The sequence below is a fragment of the Pezoporus occidentalis genome, unplaced genomic scaffold (genome assembly GCF_034315485.1).
Source record: "Pezoporus occidentalis ecotype Australia unplaced genomic scaffold, CSIRO_AGI_Poc_V1 ctg83, whole genome shotgun sequence".
In the NCBI taxonomy this organism is placed as follows: domain Eukaryota; kingdom Metazoa; phylum Chordata; class Aves; order Psittaciformes; family Psittacidae; genus Pezoporus; species Pezoporus occidentalis.
In genome coordinates, this window is record NW_026916192.1 from 1,434,834 (window position 1) to 1,453,249 (window position 18,416).

The 18,416-nt window shown below is 40.3% G+C and overlaps 1 protein-coding gene across 2 annotated transcripts in view; it reads right to left on the reverse strand.

Annotated features, from left to right (window-relative positions):
* Nucleotides 1-641: 641 nt before the first annotated feature.
* Nucleotides 642-18,416, reverse strand: part of LOC134156238 (ubiquinol-cytochrome-c reductase complex assembly factor 1) — a 38,670-nt gene continuing 20,895 nt past the window's right edge. For both annotated transcript variants that reach the window (XM_062604135.1, XM_062604134.1), the window contains 3 exons: nt 5,173-5,250; nt 3,637-3,750; nt 642-988 (listed from right to left, as the gene is read on the reverse strand). In XM_062604135.1, the coding sequence (XP_062460119.1) occupies nt 854-988; nt 3,637-3,750; nt 5,173-5,250 (327 nt within the window). In that variant the 3' untranslated portion in view covers nt 642-853. The remainder of the gene's footprint in view (nt 989-3,636; nt 3,751-5,172; nt 5,251-18,416) is intronic.

Below are 18,416 nucleotides of genomic sequence, written 5' to 3' on the forward strand. Positions count from 1 at the left end.
CTCTGGACCAGACTTGGGATGGAAGATATCATAGTCCTGTCCCATTGAGAACCATGGACAAAACCAGGCCTGTTCATTTCATAAAGAAATTTGTAGACCACAACTCTAAAAAGAATATGGAAATATCAGCAAGGCAGACTGAAATACCAATTACTCTAAGGAGCTTTTTAGTGACAGGTCAGCCCCGGTTTGGATTTTATTCTCATTAAGATGGCTGGAGTCACAGAGGATTACCAGGACTGTGCATTATTCTTTGCATCCTGCTACCCTTGTGCAACACAGCAGGGAGTTCCTAAAAAGGGTTTTCACAGAAAACCACTCAGAATCTTTTAAAGCAACTCTTAACTCCACTAAAGCAAAAATGGAACACTCCATCTTGATATCAGGGTTTTAAAATACATTAAAATCTAATATGCAAAGCTCAGACTTGCATTCACAACCATTCAGTGAGCAGAGGAACACTATTGTGCCTCTAGGTAGCAGCTTCCAAACATGGCAAAGGACAGAACTGTCTTCTTAAAGAAGACAGAAATGTCTTCTTAAGATAATTCTAAGTCATGGTAAAATACCTGGTTTCCTAAAGACAGAAGGCAGGTCTTTCAGTTTGTCAGCAAGGATCACTCAGTGCCATAAAACGGACAGAGGTTCTCAAATGAACTAGCATTTATTTGCAGGTGAACAGTCAGAAAAGCATGGCTGTCCGGTCTGGTACTGAGGCACCATGGGTAGGATATCTAATTAAATACTGCTTTTCCAACAGCAGATTTTCCTCCTGACTCCACAGCCTCAGCCCAGTCCCATTTCAAGCATGCTTCCCAAGCTGATCTGACAATCTGATAGCGATGTCAGGCACTCAGAGTCCTTCATCATTGTAAACAGGGGAAAGGGGCTTGAGGATGCTGCGGGCGTTGCTCTCCACAAGTGGCCGCCAGCTCACCTCACCCGTCAGCAGCAGGTCCTCCCCGCTCAGCGCATCCAGGTGCTGCACCTGCAAGGACAAGGAGTTAGTGCAAGGTGCCCCATCACCCCTTAAGTGCTACACAAACAGGCTCCAGAAATGAAGCACAAAAAGGAGATTTTAACATGCTTTGTCATTTGTGTGAGACCTGAAAAGATAATTTAATATATTTCAGTCTTAAGAGTTAGGGAAAGGCTGAGATAAGTATCTGCAGATCCACTTGAGTTAACTGCGTAAGGTCTTCTACTAATACCTTACCTAATGCTTCTTCTGAAAGTTTGGCAACAGGACAAAGAGAAGCCACACAAAGCTAACATGAGTCATTTTATCTCCCCAGCACTTAATTCAGGTGACACACTGACAGTACCATCATCTACCTGGAGTGCTCTTATAGAAGTGGTTTCACACAGACTGAGGCTTTGCATGATAGAAAAAAAGAAGCCTGACCAGCAGGGAACGCTTGAGATTTGTAATATGAAAGCCCAAGAGGTGGAGGGAACATGGAATGAACGCTCATTCTTGCAACACAAGAAATACTTGGGATCAAATTAAATTTCAAGGTGCAATGTAAGCAAAATAAAGAGACCCCTCTTGTCACACAACACAGGGTTAACTTACTGCCACAGGACACTGTAAAGGGGGAAAGGAGAGGAAGTGCATTGAGAGATAGCAAACGATAAAACCACCATCTCTGGCTCAGGAAGTCTGTGAACACTGGTTGCCAGGAGAGCTGACCCTCCAAGTACAGATGCTTGCCCTGTTACTATAGTCTTCTCTGGTAACCCCTAATAGCTGCTGTTGAAGACAGGTTCAGCAAGAAGCTATGGGAAAGACCTGGTACACAATGCTGACTGGGAACCAAAGATAATCTGACAAGGAGTTTCTCAACAGAGGAAGGAATACACTGATGGTCACAGCGGGTCAGACCAAATAGCCACCTAAGCACTATATCCTGTTTCTGACAGTCATCAGATTCCCCAGTTAAGTACAATTCATGCATACAATGTTATTCTCCTTGTTTATTTGTCTTTCCTCTCAAGATCTGTTAGTTCAGGAATTTTGAGCCTGAAGTGGTTGTTGTGGATTTAATAGCTGTGTACAGGTTAATCTTCCATAGCCCCTGCCAGTGGCTTTGGAACCCACATGCCACTGGAGCATTCCAAATAACCCATGGCAATGTTATGTCTCTACATTCCTGTATCAGTAAACAGCCTTTCCTTGCTCACCTTTCACATGCCTTCAAGAGTTCCCAAAGCTGGCTCATATTCTTCCTCAGCTGTTTTTTAGGCAGGGAATCCTATTCATTGCTAATGGAGAAGCTATTTCATGTCCTCCTTACTGCTCTTCTCTTAGCCTTCCTCATCTCAGTTTTCATGGTCAGAACCCAATCCATACACATTATTCAAGATTACAAGGGTACTATCTGATCATTTAAGAAGTGGCATGAAAACACTATTTTACTCTCTATTCCTTTCTAAGTAATTCTGAGCATTTGCTTCACTTCTTTTTTTTAAACACTACAGAGTGCTGTGCTGACATTTTGATAATTGCAATCTCAAGGACTCATTCCTGTGTGGTAACAGACAGTTCACAGCTCATCGATATATACATAAAGCTGGGAATGTTTTTCTCAAGTGCACCACTTTAGAGTTGTCTACAGGAATGATCTGTATTCACAAGAAGCAGTGCTGATTCTTCCCCAGTGTGCCACATTCACCTGCATGATCACTGTTTCCTACTGAACTTCTGACAGCTTCTGTCCTATTCTTTGTTTGCCTGTACAGAAGTGCAAGAAATTCCCATTTGGCAGCAAACTGTCCTAAAGTACACAATTTTACGTTTGCTCCCTGCCAATCTTCACTTTTAAACTTTCCTTCACCTCACTGATGTTAACCATCAGCAACCTTAAGCATTATGTTGACTGAACCTCCTGAGAAGCCCTCTGGCATTCCAAAAGCATCCCTTACGAAGTTCAACCCTTTACTTCCCATACCATTTTCTCAGACACACACTGAAATATTTTCTTTTCAAATCTCTATCTGAATATAGCATTGGAAACACTAAAGAGAACATTCGTGTGAAGGTTCTGGTCTTCATTTCCCTGTCCAACAGCCTACACTCTTCCTCCAGAACCTCTCTCAGCCCTTTTCTGTCTTTGGTACCTACTTGGTACCCACTCCTACCACATTTCCTAGAAACCTGGTTCACAAACCTCCCAAGGGTTGAGAGGTCAAACACTACTTGGTAGAGATTCTTCCAGGTAATAACTCTGGAAAACAAAACCTCTTTTACTTATTTCCCACAAATATCATCAGAAGTCTTTCAAACTCTGCATGCCATTTCATTATGAAGAGGATCCCAACTCTGCAACATCAATTATAACTCTACAAGTTGCAGCCCATTTCTGACATATTTTGTCAAACCCTCCACAGCATGAGTCCAGAAAAATATAAGCAAGATTGCTTTTAATATTCCCTGTATTTCTCTGCAGACGTTTTTCATCAAAATGCAATAAATATCAGCCTGGTTTTGTATTTTTACATTTTTTCTCCTTAAAAATAATCACTGAATATAAAGATCAGTTATGAGAACTGAGCTACACAGTATGCAAGCAATAAAAATAGTTAATATTCTAACCAGGAGAATGTAGAGAAGTTGCACTGTGAACTGCAGTGTACCTGTTTGCGCACGTACTCTACAAGCAACTCCAGATGCCGAGGGTCCTCACAGTTCTTGTTAAAGAGGTTTCTCCAAAGAGCTGCTGCCAGAACATGATCATCAGACAGGATTCCCTAAAGAAAACACGGAGGAAGATTAAAATCTGCATGTGAAGAGGGTCTGAACACAAGACAACCCCATTACTCTACTTGGCAACTGACAATATTAGCTGTCCCGAAGCCCACAGCTGCTATGGGCTGTACATATGAAAAGGCATCAACATCACTCATTCCCAGAAAGGAAGAGCAATCCCAGCCTTAAATTAATTTACAGAGCAGCCTGTAACAGATATTCTGGCAAGTTAATTTGGAAAACAAACTGGGCCAGGGTACTCCTAGGGTATTTTTCTAATGTACATTTCTATGTCATGAAATCTTAACCTTAACAATTTTGGGCTTACAGAGCAGACAGCACCACCTCACAGAACTGGGTGAAGGTCATGGCACTTGGAAAAGAAAAACTGAAGGACGCAGAAACATACTCAGGACTTAGCTATTTTGCCTTGCTTTTCTATTTTGCATTCTACATGAGAAAGAAGCCCTCCAGGTCAAGAACTACCTAGACTTTTCCAGTTAAATCTAGTACTAAATTTGGCTTATACAAGAATCACACCCATGAGCACTTTTTGTCTAAATTCCCTCCCACTTTTACTGTCTTTTTAGGTTATGTGGTGTTATCACCATAGTCTCATCTATCCACTCTTTTGCTGACACATTTGCCAAAGCGAGAGAGGATTTTAAACATTCAGTTAAAAATAAAAACTGTCAACATTTCTTTAATTAGACATTTTTTATCCAAAGAGTGTCAACAAAAAGAGAAAAGATGACAGACACAGGCAGACAAATCTTGGCTATGCTTAAAACTAAAGACTTGCATCCATTACACTATCCACAACTCTACAAAGTTTACATTTGTAAGATACTAATAATGCAAGCAATAAAAATAATTTCACATGTGAATAAGACCATCTGAAGAGCAACACTCACAAGAAAAATAAATAACTACTAAAAGAGATGATGTATTATCTTCTTGAAAGCTCTGCAGACACTTGTCACAATGGTGTTTTTGCCTCCCATATTATGAGATGCTTCCTCAAAATACCCTCTCTTAGAGACTCCCTGTAAATACTCTCTTTGCTTTGAAAGCATAGCTGAGATCAACAGGATTCAGAGGGAGGAAATGATCTACTGATGGTCAAGCAGTGACAGTGAAGCAGTATAAAGAACATCCTTCTTTCCATGTCCCACTATTTAAATCAATTTGTCATGAGCTTGCTTTCTTTCTTCTTAAAAGCACTTTAATTCAAGGTGTAAGATGATCACAGTAACTCTGAAGTCTGCTTCCATAACATAACGTTTCTCCAAAGATATGTATGGCAAATGTTTTGCCCATCTGAGTATTCAGTAATTCAGTATTTCATCTGAGCATTGCCCATCTAATTCAATTGTGAATTAGATGGTCTACTTGTTCTTGCACATTCTCTGAAAACATCTTACCTCATCATATCCAAACAGAGCTGCATAGAAATTTTCTACCATACTTCTCATATCTTGCTTTAGAACAACAGAGTTAATCTGAAAAATAAACCAGAAAACCATCTATATAGGCTCTAAAGAGGAGGTGATGACAAAATAGTATCAGTCTCATTCTGAGCAGTCAAGAAACAGTGCCTTGGCCCACATAGGTTAGGATTTGGCTGTAAGGAACAATGTTAGTGCAGTCAAACATTTTAGAACAAGACACAATACAGCTCTGTTAGTTCAGTACTTCATGAAAATCAGTGTTACTATGGATGTACGAATGGCAGAAAACCCCTCAGCCAACAGCACTGACATGTAACTACATGAGCAGAGAAAAACTGCAGCTGGGGAAGGAGCAAAGGCAAGGCTGTCCTTTCAGTGGCAGCACAGGCTAAGATAATGAAGACTCCTCTGTACTTCAACTATTGAGCAGATCTTGCAGACCTTGATTCATTCTTAGAAACTCAGAGGGGTTTCAACTTTTCCTCTAAACCATGGACTCCAGAGCTGGATGTGCTATCACAGAGAAAGTCCTGTAACACTGAAGGTGAAGGCACCATCCCTACCACCACTCCTTCCTCACTTGTCAATACTGATTCCCTCATTCAGGAATGACATGAATTCTGTTTCTACAGCATTTCACTAGAAGCTCAGATGTACTAGTTTTTTACTATGACTAAATTTCTTTCAGAGTGTGCGATGATTCAGGTACTTCTGCTTATGCTGTAAGCATGACTCAGTCAAGTTCCACACTGACTTTTAACTCAGTTTAACAGCTGCTTAAATATTTGCTGGTTTGGCCTAAGCCACCCATTAGCTTGCAGAACTGACCCCCTGGGAGCTTAAGCCAGAACCAAGAGAGATCAACAGCTTGGTCCAAAGTGATGGCTGAAATACCTCACATGCATCTCCCTCATATGTACTATTTAGTCCTTTTGCCTGTACTTTTTAATTTGATCCACAAAAAAGATTTAATAAACAGCTCCTCTCCTGAGGGCATCGACAGGTAAAGCTGCTTCTTTATATTGACTTCTGGGAGAGATCTAAGAAATACTAAGCATTTCTTTTCTACAGATCTTGCATACAGGTTAGATACTAGGAAGCTCACCCTGTGAGCATGATAAAATACTGGCATGGGTTGCCCAGAGAAGCTGTGGCTGCCCTATCCGTGGCAGTGCTCAGGGCCAGGTTGGACAGGGCTTGGAGCAACCTGCTCTAGTGGAAGGTGTCCCTGCCCGTGGCAGGGGGCTGGAACTGGATGAGCTTTAAGGTCCCTTCAAACCAAAACCACTGTGATTCTATGCTCTTCAAAAGGCAAGGGTAATTATCTCCATACCTGCACACCACTCACATATGAGACTGCATCTTCGAGAGGGGTTTTACAAAAAAGAAAACAGCAAACAGAAATACGGGGTAGGACATCAGATCTGTACGGAATAATCCTTGCTGTCTTTGGTGCACAGCTTGTCACACTTACAAAAGCAAGAACCATATGTCCTAAACAGCTTCTTAGTGTCCTTAACAGTACTCACCTTTGTAATTATGCAACAGCTTTTCGAGTTTTTGCCACTCTAGCAAGTCTCCCGTTCAAATAGTCTTCCATTAAACCACTGACTTTTTTCATCTGTTGATTTTTATAGAAATGCATATAGTGCAAACACAAGGAAAATTCCTTTTATGTCAGTTACTCATATTTTTCCATTAATATAAACTATTAAAATTCATGCAGCTATTTTACAGGCTCTCAAGATTGGGAGACTTGTTATTACGGCCTGTTGAAAAAAAAGAACTAACCGTAAGAAATCAGAGGGTTAAATGATGACTGCAACTTCTGTAATGACTTAATTAAATTTTTATGGAGTACATAAACTATGATGTCATTTCTACCCAACCATGCTCAAACTTTCTCTGCATGTCAGAGATCGTGGTTTTTCTCAACAGAACGTACTTCTAAATAAGCTGCACTTCTACAGCTCTAATAAGGGGGAGCAGGTCTCATGTAACACACTCAATAAATTATCCTTCCATTTTAAACAAACAAATTCCATGAGTTATTATATATTTGCCACGCACTTTTTATGACATAATAAAAATGTTACCTCAAGGATTACTTAACACATACTACAAATGTTACAGCAGGCAACTGCAAGGGGCAAAGAAAACAAATAGTCCCATTACAGAGACAAGTCCTGGACTATACATCCCCAGGGAAGCAGCTTTCTGTACTAAAAGCTAAGAGCAGCTTTAAGTTAGCAAGAAATAGACTGATGAAGGAGATAACCAAGTTAAACAAACATGGCAATAAATACATCTTAAAAGACAACCATTTTAAAATAGAAAATATGACTTTGGGGATGAAGCACTATCTTAGGCAATAAAATTACATTTAAAGGAATATTGCAATTTCTGAAGAATACAACCAGCAGTGGTTAAACACAAACATTGTAGGAAAAAATTGTTTATGAAACAGGGCAAGTGAGTAAATCTAAATCAGCACTTATTGCAAATGATTCCTCTCTTCAAGCTTGTTCATGTTTTTACCACTGGCAAGGGTCAGGATCTGGTTGGTTCTGACTCTGCTGACTCTTCCACCATTTGTTACTAAGAAAAAAACCTGCTACACAATTCCAAGCAACTAACTGCTAACATCACCACAATCAGTAACATCTGGAGCTCTTCTAGGCAGTGAGCCCTTTTGCCTTCTTTGGAACAACCCATTGTGGAGCTGTCACCAGAATAAATGTATATACCATCTCCTAAATTGACACACAGAACTATCTTAGCTCAAAACAATGAATACATTTTTGGCACATCTCACATTTATAAGACCTTTTGAAAAAGGGAATGTACAGCTAACCTAGCTTCCTTCTACATGTCACAACTTTTCACTGAAAGACTCCATGACGCCCCATTCTGCTGCAAGACAACTACAGCACATGACTACTGCACTTGCATTATAATGCCAAACTAAGAAACCTCATCTTCAGCCTCAATGAGTTCAACACACATCATCTGACAGCCAACTGGTGAGACTTCTGCTATATCAGACAATTTACAGTATCAAGTGTCAGTTAAGGGTTCGATTCTAACAAAATCATAAAATCACAGAGTGGTTTGGGTTGCAAGGGACCTTAAAGCTCATAGAGTTTCAAGCCCTGCCATGGTCAGGGACACCTTCCACTAGAGCAGCTTGCTCCAAGCCCCTGTGTCCAACCTGGCCTTGAACACTGCCACAGATGGGGCAGCCACAGCTTCTCTGGGCACCCTGTGCCAGCGCCTCAGCACCCTCACAGGGAAGAACTTCTGCCTAAGAGCTCATCTCAATCTCCCCTCTGGCAGGTTAAAGCCACTCCCTGTCCCTACAGGCCCTTGTCCAAAGCCCCTCTCCAGGGATGGGGTATTCTAGGAATTTCTAGGAAAGTAAGAGCACACTGCTGAAAAATATGTTGGAAAAAATGTTGGAAAATATCTATCGGCACAGCCTTTAAAGTGAAAACTACTATAGGATTAATCTATATCAATACCTCTCGATGCATCAAGAGTATTCTTTCGTAATGAATCTCCTCCTTACCCTCACGTCCTGTGCTTTGGCTTATACTGCAGAGAAGTCTCAGCATGCACGCATTGCAAAACATTGCCCTAATGCATTCTATCTCCAAAGAGGCATCCAGCCCATGGGATCAGCTTAGAACCAGCACATAGAAAAAGATCACCCCTGTGGAGCAGGGACATTGGATCATCAACTGCTTCACTCAACAAATGTGTTCCTGACAGACCACACTAAATGCTAGTGTAGACATAGCTGTGATGTCCACAGGCTACACTATTTGAAAACACTTTAACAGGAGTTTTTTTCTGTTATAGCTTTTGCCAACATGTGTTGCACCCTTAAGCTACTTTAACACATTAATCCATCCATAAAGGCAGAAGGGGCACTTCCAACTGCACCTTGTACAAGCGCTAGTCGTTGAATTTCATGCAGCAATTCCTCTCTTTAGGCCACAAGTTATGGTTGAACTAGATTTTTTTATGAAGAGATTTCAACCAGAAGAAATGATTAGATCATAGAACCTGACCCTCTGCATATCACAGACCATTACATTTCACTGAGTTCCCTCTGTACTATGCTCAGTAAATTGTGTTTGGCTAAAGCATATCACCCTCACAGTTGAACATGTGCCTCTCATTTTGGATTTGAATTTTCTGGCTTAAGTTTCCACCCCCTCATTCTCATTATACCATTCCTGCAAGAATAAAAAACCTCTTTTGTACAATGTAATTGCTCCTGTACCTGTACACAGCAGATGTGTCAGCACAATCATCTTTGCACATTAAGATTAGAGTCTTTAAGGTTATGCTTGCATTAGGCACACTGATACTACATCATCAGCGCACCCCTGGAGTGGCTGAAGTTGTAATAGCAAAGTAGCGTTTTATGCTGACACAGTAAAAATTAATCCATCTCATGTGCAAAAGGAGGTACACAGGTAAGAGTACACTTGTTATGACTGAGTCCACTCTGAGGACTTCTGTTAGCCATGCTGCCATAACCATCAACGGCTCCTACTGACACTGGTTTTGCTTTCTGGAGAATTCAGTATCAGCAGAACTTCCCGAAGGAGATACAGGACAAATCTTTCATTATAAAAAATATCACTCCTCAAACATTTAGGCTTCTTTAACCACCTTCTCTCAAGCTGCATTTGGAAAGAATGACTTATAATATATAGTTTGTGTTAGTTATAAATAATATATAACCACATGTGGCTATATATGGGCTTTTAAAGGGTTCGCTGCCCTCTTAATAAATGCACATGACGTTAAATGGGAAAACCTGCATAGAGCCCTTTTATTTCCTCCAATAACATAATTATTACTGTAGCTAGGATCAAAAAGATTAAATTAATAAAACAGATTAAAAATATCTCTGTAGCAAAGTGCCAAAAAGGAGAGCTCCTTCAGGCAACCTCAGAGTTGGGAAACAACAAAGATACTGCAGAGATTATTTTTCCAACCTTCATTTTTTAGTCTTATTAATCACTCTGTTCCTCAGTTGTCTGCAAACTGGCTACAGTGGTGAGTCCCCATCTACCTTAGAATATTAACTTTTCTGATAAATTCTCTAATTTTCTAATTCAAAGTAAGTAATTCTGTAATGCCTCTCAGTAGAGAATTAAATTCAGAGAATTGGCTTTAAAGTCTTCTTCAGACATAGCATTAACCCAGACGAAAACTACATGTTAGACTGCATCAGAACCAGTTCCTGCTGTAATCTTCAATCCATAAAAGCAACATGAAATTTCTGCAAGCTCTGTTGCTTTCGTAACAACTGCATAATCATCAATAACACTCCTTAGAGCATGTTTCTTTGAAGCAGACAAAAGCAAGTTATACAACATTAGCTACGTATTCCAGCAGAACCAGATGGTCACCCGTAGTTGGCTAGTATCAAGGAAATGAGACAGGTTTCTATCTTGTAGTCTGTTAATTTTGAAACTCTGCCATGGGAACAGGTAAGAGATTCAGAGTAGATCCCAGCACAATCCTCACTGTATTAAATATATCTTTCTCTGTAGTATGTGACTGGCAGAGTCCATTGACAACCTCTCAAGAGAAAGATCAAGGAAAAGTCGTCAAACCTCTGAGCTCTCCACCGAGTCCTGCTGACTCTCTGTAAGAGTGAGCTGCTGTAGAAGAGTTTTCCTGCAATGCTTCTCTAAAATACTACTTGCTAAATGCCTAAAACTGATCATGGCCGTGTTTCTAAACACACCAGAATCAAGAATTCAGGCTGACAAACTGAAAGGAAGTCACACAACCAAATTTAAAAGAGGCACTTGACAGCAGTGAAGATAAAAGATTAAGGTAGATATTCACCATGAGCACTTAGACAAATCCTGTAAAACTCCATCTCTCTACTGAGAGAAACCTCAGTAACTGTCAGGAAGAGTCACACACAAGAAACACTGCATTGGATCAGACCAAGGGTCCACCAAACATGGCATCTTGCCTTCAACAGTAGGCAGGTACACTGAAAAGTATAAAGACTACAAGCTGATTGATGCTTCCTCCAAGTATTCTCCCAACCAAGTTGAGCCCAGGACAACCCTCAACACTTGATTTTTATTTCCATAGTAACCTTCAACAGGTTTCCATGTCAAGTAACTTCTCCAGTGAACTTTCTGCATCCACAACATGCTTCAGCAAGTACCCTGGTCTACTACCCACAATGAGAACCATCTCCTCTTTGTTTCTTCTGAAACTGCCTCCTGCTAGTTCCATCTGGGGGCTCATTTTTTTCACTGGCTGAGGCAGCGAATACACACTGCTCCATCACCTCAGGATTCTGAGCGCATCATGTGCCCTGTGATATGATCTGCCCATAGAAAGACTTCAGATAACTTAATAGAAGTCAAGAGCAACAAAATCCCTGGGATCATAAAGCATTAAATGAAACAAAACATATTAGATAACATTTAATAGGACTGCAAAGCCATGAAAGGTGGTATCCACTTTGAAAAGTATTTCAGCAGAACCAGGTAAGTACAAATCAGTAGAAAATATAATAATAAATGAAAAGAACAACAACAGATACTGATGGCCAGTAATACCCAGTGCTGATGAAGGTACCACTACACACTAGAACAATGTGCACACATTTAGCAGCTACAATTCTAGAAATGGATCTTGAAAGAGATACAGATCAACAAGTAGCAGTGAACAAAGCCTAATACATTTTAGGAATTATTATAAAAGGAATATAGAACAAAAGAGGAACCCTATTCTGCCATAAATCCCTTGAGTCCTCACATATAAAATGCTGTAGATATTTATTACTTTTAACCTCAGAACACATCCAAAATAAACTGAAAACACAGAGAAGATGTGAAGGCGATGAGACACATGAGGAAACACTAGTTATATTCACAAAAAAAAATGAGGAGGAAGATGACAGAGAGGTAAAATCATGAGTGGCATCAAGCAGGTAAGTAATGAATTATTGCTCACTGTTTCTTATAAAAAACATATGTAGAAAACAAGCTGGTGAAATGATCAAATAATACTTTAAAAATAAAAGTACTTTCTCATACAACACAATGAACTGCCAGAAGTCATTGCCACAGGACATTAAAGAGCAAAAAATATGAAATGGGTAAAAAAGGCACATTCATAAGGGGATTCTGTTAGTAGATACTAAATATGATGGTCCCCACACAACTCTCATGTGACTCGTTAGTGAATGGCAAGAAAATGGACAATACTGATCCACAGTCCTGCTTCTTACACTTTTTCCCAAATATCTCTGGTCATTGCTAGAAATAGGACACTGGATCTTCATCTGACATGAGAAAATGTTCCGTTTTGTTCACTTCTTGCTGGTCTTTGCAGATACTGACTGGTATCTCTTCTCCCCGTGTATTTCTTCCTGCCCTGACTTACAGCAAGACAGCCACAGCTCCTCAGATGACCCTGGGTACCAGTCATCAGGTCACTTCTCTGACCTGGTAGGAATTTCACCTGAACTATGCTAATGCAAATAAAGAACACTGCTTTACCATAGCTTTTAGTAACCTCAGGGGATGAGGCTACATTTTATGTAAAAATAAGAGCAAGAATGATCCTGCTCATACCAAACAGATCATCCTCCCCCTAGGGAAAAAAAAAAAAAAATCATTTAAAAATTCCTTCTTCAAGAATCTGGGACCAGAATAAGTTTCTGTTGGATAGGAACAGCAAGTCACCCATCCAAAAAAGCAAGCCACATCTCCTCTCCTAAAAAATTCTCCACAAAAAAGGCTATTTCATTTCAAAATGAAGTGACAATTGCTAGAGTCCATCAGCAACTCCATTGCAATCAGCCAGCCTAATCCCTGATGCTAACACCTAGCCCTGCTACAACTTTTCTCCAGTGAATAAGACCAGGATAAATGCAAATCCTCACTCTTACTATCTCACTTTCACACTCATTCCTGCAGTGCCTCGCAGACTGGCTGATTTGTGTTTGCTCCATCAGACTTGCCACTATTTCCTAGCGGAGCCCTGTTCCTACATGACCTGTGTGACATTCTCCCATCAGTTCCACATTTGGGTAGAATTCTAATTTGAAGTCACATTGCTTTCACCTTCTACCAATATTCTGCACCTTCTGGTTTCAATCAGAAACTGAGAAAACCCCGATTTCCCCAAGCACTCCTCCTCCCCAGGGCTTCAAACACACACATGCCACAGAATAGTTAACAGTTAAATATTTTCTTGCCAATATTTTAAGAGTGCAGAAGGTTCCAAATTGCTGGTAAAATAAACAATGCCAGACTGTGAAAACTCCTGCCTGCCATATACTCTGATGTTAACAAGAGTTTCTTTATTACTGTGACCTTTCAGAAGCGAGCAAGAATTATTTCTCTACCCTAGTTCTGCCCTCAAGTAAAAGGCAAAGGAGGAAAGCAAAGCATGAAAAAGCTGCATGGTAAGATACTGGGACTTTTCCATCTTACTTCTGTATTTCATTCAGACTTGATGCTGCTGTGAATAAATAAACTTCCAGAAGATACTAAAAGCACAGGCAAGGAGTTTAAGAAGCCCAAAATTTCCTTACACACTGTTTCCCAAATAGCACAGACTAAGCCTACATATGGGCCATCTTCCCCCTTGCAAGTACATAATACACCAGGAAATACAAAAGGGCAAATTTATGATGCTCTCAATGAGACACATTATTTCGAGCTCCTCATGGCTCTGTCCTCTGGGGCTTTAGTCATGGAATTCCAGCAATTACAGGGTCTCTGCCATTTCCTCACTTTTAAAAAATGAAGTCTTCAAATAGCATCCACAGCCAGAAGGAACTGCCAGCACTTCCAGAATGAAGGAGACAAATGACTGTATAGTTCAGGTGACAGCCCCTAAAACCACTGATGATTCACACGCCTGCCAGCCTTCTGTTACCTAGCACATGTATTTGCTGTTATGGAGTCCACGCCCAAGTCATGTGAAAACCAATTCAGACCAGTGTTGCTCATTTCACATATATCAAGGCTGTATTGACCCCATCTTCCATTCTTGAGATCTACACCGGTAGCCGAGTCTCCCTTTTCACGTACTTGTGAAGGCCATCTGAGCAACTTACAAATAAGCGTGATGTATGGTTTGCTAGCAACAAATAACAATCTCTAAGACCAGGTATGCTGCTATTTTGGTCAAATCTTTTAGCCTTCTGTATTATTTCCTGCCCTTTGAATACAGAAACAACAACATTCAAGTTCCTAGAGAAGTGAAATGATAATTAACAAGTTAATACAGGCAGAGATACAGCAAGTGCTCTGCATGACTACAAACAGAAGAGGAAGACACAACAACAGACAAGGGAATAGAAAGAATCTATTGAGATTCCTAAATCACAATGGAAAACAGAAGAACACAGTGGCTTGCCTAGATGTGTACAAAAGGATCACATGCTGCTGCTTATACTGAACTAGTAAAAGAAATGAAAGCAGGCAAGCATGAAAGTGAGCATTGGAATCATTGAATGTATTGCATTTGCACTTCCTGATCATTATCATTTATTCATGCTCTTCTAACCGGGCAGCAGGACTAGGAGAGAACAAGACTCATTACTAAATACCATAGCTTTACACATATAACCTTGATGAAGAACCTATTAGCCTGAACGCCTTGGCTGTCACAGAGGAAAGAGAGAAATGATTTTGTCTTGCACACTGTGCCTCTTTCCTGGGAACAATCACAATTTAGCCTGTAAAGCTGCACTCACATTTTATTCTTGGAAACAAAGCAATGAAACAAGCTTATTCATCCTTCCTCAAAATAAAGAGAGGAGATCCCAACTACCAAATAAACCCCCACAGCACCCCTGCATTGTATCAGAACCTTAACTGATGTTCATGCTGTTGACTTCCAAGACAGGCAGGCACCAAAGCCATAAAGAAGAGTTGAATTATTCACTCCTGAAGAGGAAGTGAAAGATATAAGTGACACTCTACCAGCAGTGAAAAGCACAAGCAACAGTATGATTAAAATGTATTGGGAACAACTCAGAACCTCACAATGGTTTGATTACTCTGACTTAGAAAAGAATCTGGCCTTGGTCTTTTTTCGGTATTTACAAAGGAGCTTAAAAGTGCATTCATGTTTTCACTACAGCAGCTTGGAGTTGTCAAGAAAGAACTACAACCACAACCTGAGATACTTTGCTCCCAAGAGTCTCAAAAGGCTTAGCCAAGCAGACCAGCTGAGCTCGGTTGAGGAATTCTGGGGCAAACTCCAAAAGGATGGCAAGCTGATAATGTAGAAGTCAAAAATATGTATCATAACAACATGTAACTTAACCCTAACTGTCTGCAGGCAAATCAGAAACTGGATCATAAGTGATAACCAAAGAAACACGTGTGACAACATCAATGCTACCCATTCTCACTGAGCCTGGAGCCTGCAGTGGGCTCCCTAAGGATCATTTCCCTGTTTCCCACACCATCTCTATACTGTCAACACAAAAATTATGCAGTAATTTCATTGTTTAACATCTGAATTTTGGAAACTACACTATGCTCTGGAGAGTTTGAAGGACACAGGGCAGCTCTTAACACCTACAGGCACTGCATGGTAAAATCGACTTTGGCATGCGAGTCCCACAGGTCTCACATGAACATGGGGATTAACGAGAAAGAGATTTCTAGACAAGGTGCTATAAGGGAGCTTCCAGTGTACTTCTTGCAGGCACAAAGCAGACCAAGGATACGACCTTACAGTAACAGGATCCAACACATCTGGGAAATTTAAATGGATTTTTTAATGCCAGACTCGACAGAAAACTGGGGCAGGCCAGCTGAAAAGAACCCAAGCATATATTATACCTTGATTTCAACAGTAGGCATCCTTGGCAGATCCCAAACATGCCTGTATTTCATACAGCCAGGTGGTGTAATTTCTGTGGGTGCTGGTTCTAGAACAACTACATGAAAATAACATGAGAGAGACCCCTATTTCAAACCATGCCCTGGGAAGGCTGAATTTGCATCACCATGCATCCTGTTTATTCCAGACATTATCATGGTCAGGGTATTTCAAGGTAACATCCTATACACATGTATTTTCCTGCATATTTAAATTATTAAGATTTCCAGAATCAAATGCATCCAATTTACTCTGGAACAGTACCTGACATTATTTATTTATGAAATGGCAAAATACTGGAAACTTGCTGGGAGCTTTTGAGCTCTTTGAGAAAGGATCAAGGATTGACAAATTATTTCTTTTGTGCTGTTCATAAAACACTAAGTTCAGTTAAAACAAATCATACAACATCTGGTATCCCAGTAAGCAAACAAACAAACAAAAAAGACACAAAACCACATGCAACATTTTTGTATCTCTACTTCAGAAAGTTTTGCTTCTTTTCTAAAAAACAGAACACTAGAAACTGGTGAGATTTTACACAAAATGTTTTCTAAATAGTCATTTAAAAATTCGTATCATTTTTCCCCTTAAGGATGTCCAAATTATACATTTCCAAAGATACATAAATCATTTGAAACTAAAACTTTTCCTCTTTAAGTTTTATAGGGTTTTTAAAACCCTTTTCAACTGTACTAAACACTATCCTCTTATATCCCAATTGGTTTCCTCAAACAAAATCACTACCTCCTCCATAATGTTTTGCTTCAGTACATTCTGTCCATCTCAACTCCCCCCTCACTGCACTGCCAGAACACTGCACACGCTCTCCATTTGCCCCAGCTCAGAGCCTTAGAATCATGGAATGATTTGGGCTGGAAAGGACTTTAAGATCATCCAGTTCCAACCCTCTGCCATGGGCAGAGACATCTCACCCTAGACCATGTTACCCAAGGCTCTGTCTAACCTGGCCTTGAAGACTGCCACCTCTCCCATGATAATGTAGTTTCTGTCCTGTGCACCCCAAATTGACTCTGTGCTTCCCATCAGAATTTAGATACAGGCCTGAAAAGGACCTCCTTCCCCCCCCAGTATTCAAGTACAGCAGCTTCCCACCGCAGGTGAAGCGACTGCAATAGTTCAGGTCGTTCAAAGATCAAGTTCTATTTTAAAATTTACATCCTGCCATCTCATCTTCCAAAGCCATTCAACAATTTCCCTTGTCTCACTCTGATTTCTGAGTCTTTAGTTAAAAGTGTCTACATAATAGCTTAAACTGCGCTATAACAAGGCTAGGAAGTTCTGTAGCTACTGTAAGGTAAAATGGCATTTTTTAATCCCCTGAAGTCTTCCAATTGTGAAGAAAGAAAATGGTGTTTAAGTTCACAGAGCTCAATTCTGCTCTTGATTACACTGATGTGAACCACATTATTGGTTCTGATGGCATTACTTCAGATGTTCACCAATGTAACTGAGCAAATTACGGGTCACTGTATATAAACAGCTCTAGCTAAAAGTATAACAAAGACTGTATTGTGCTATACACAGCAGAGCCAATAAACAAATTCAAAAGACACCTAGATGTGTTCCTGGAAAAAAAGGGGGCAGGGGTCTAAGTGGTCCGGTGGGAGCACAGGGAAGTGAGATTAAGATAAATTAAACCAGGTTTGGCACTCTGGACTTGACAGAGTTCTTATCTCTTTTGCAGCTTTTAGAACATGTATGGTTGCAAAATGAATTGTTCTTTTGCACTGAAAAAAACATACTCATTTCAGAAGCAGAATCACAGACTGGTTTGGGCTGGAAAGGACCTTAAGATAATCTAGTTCCAACCCCCCTGCCACGGGCAGGGACGCCTCTCCCTAGACCATGAATACCACAAAACACAAGAATAACACTGTGAAAATGAGCCTACAACAATTTAGAAGTATTTGAATAAAGCCCAATGGATCTTTCTAAGCACTGGATTTGCACCCAGGAGTATCAGAATGGGGTTCTTGGAGGAGGAGGAGGGGGGTGGGGAAAGGGTGCTGGTTTTTGGTGTTTGGTTAGGTTGGGGTTGGTTGTCCTTTTTAACCTTATATCTACACTGTCCCATTATCGGCTCAAATCTTGTTCCAGCGTAGTCCAGCACCTTCAAGTCTCTCTGCTCAACTCTGCAGCTTCAGTTAAGGGTATTAAAATACACTTAAACTTGTAGCAAGTGCTTTTATGTACACAGTTACTAAAACACAATACTCAGGTCAGTGAGGTTAATACTCAAGTTGAAGAACTCTGTTAGGAAGACAAATAGCAGCAATTTCTAAGTGAATTCC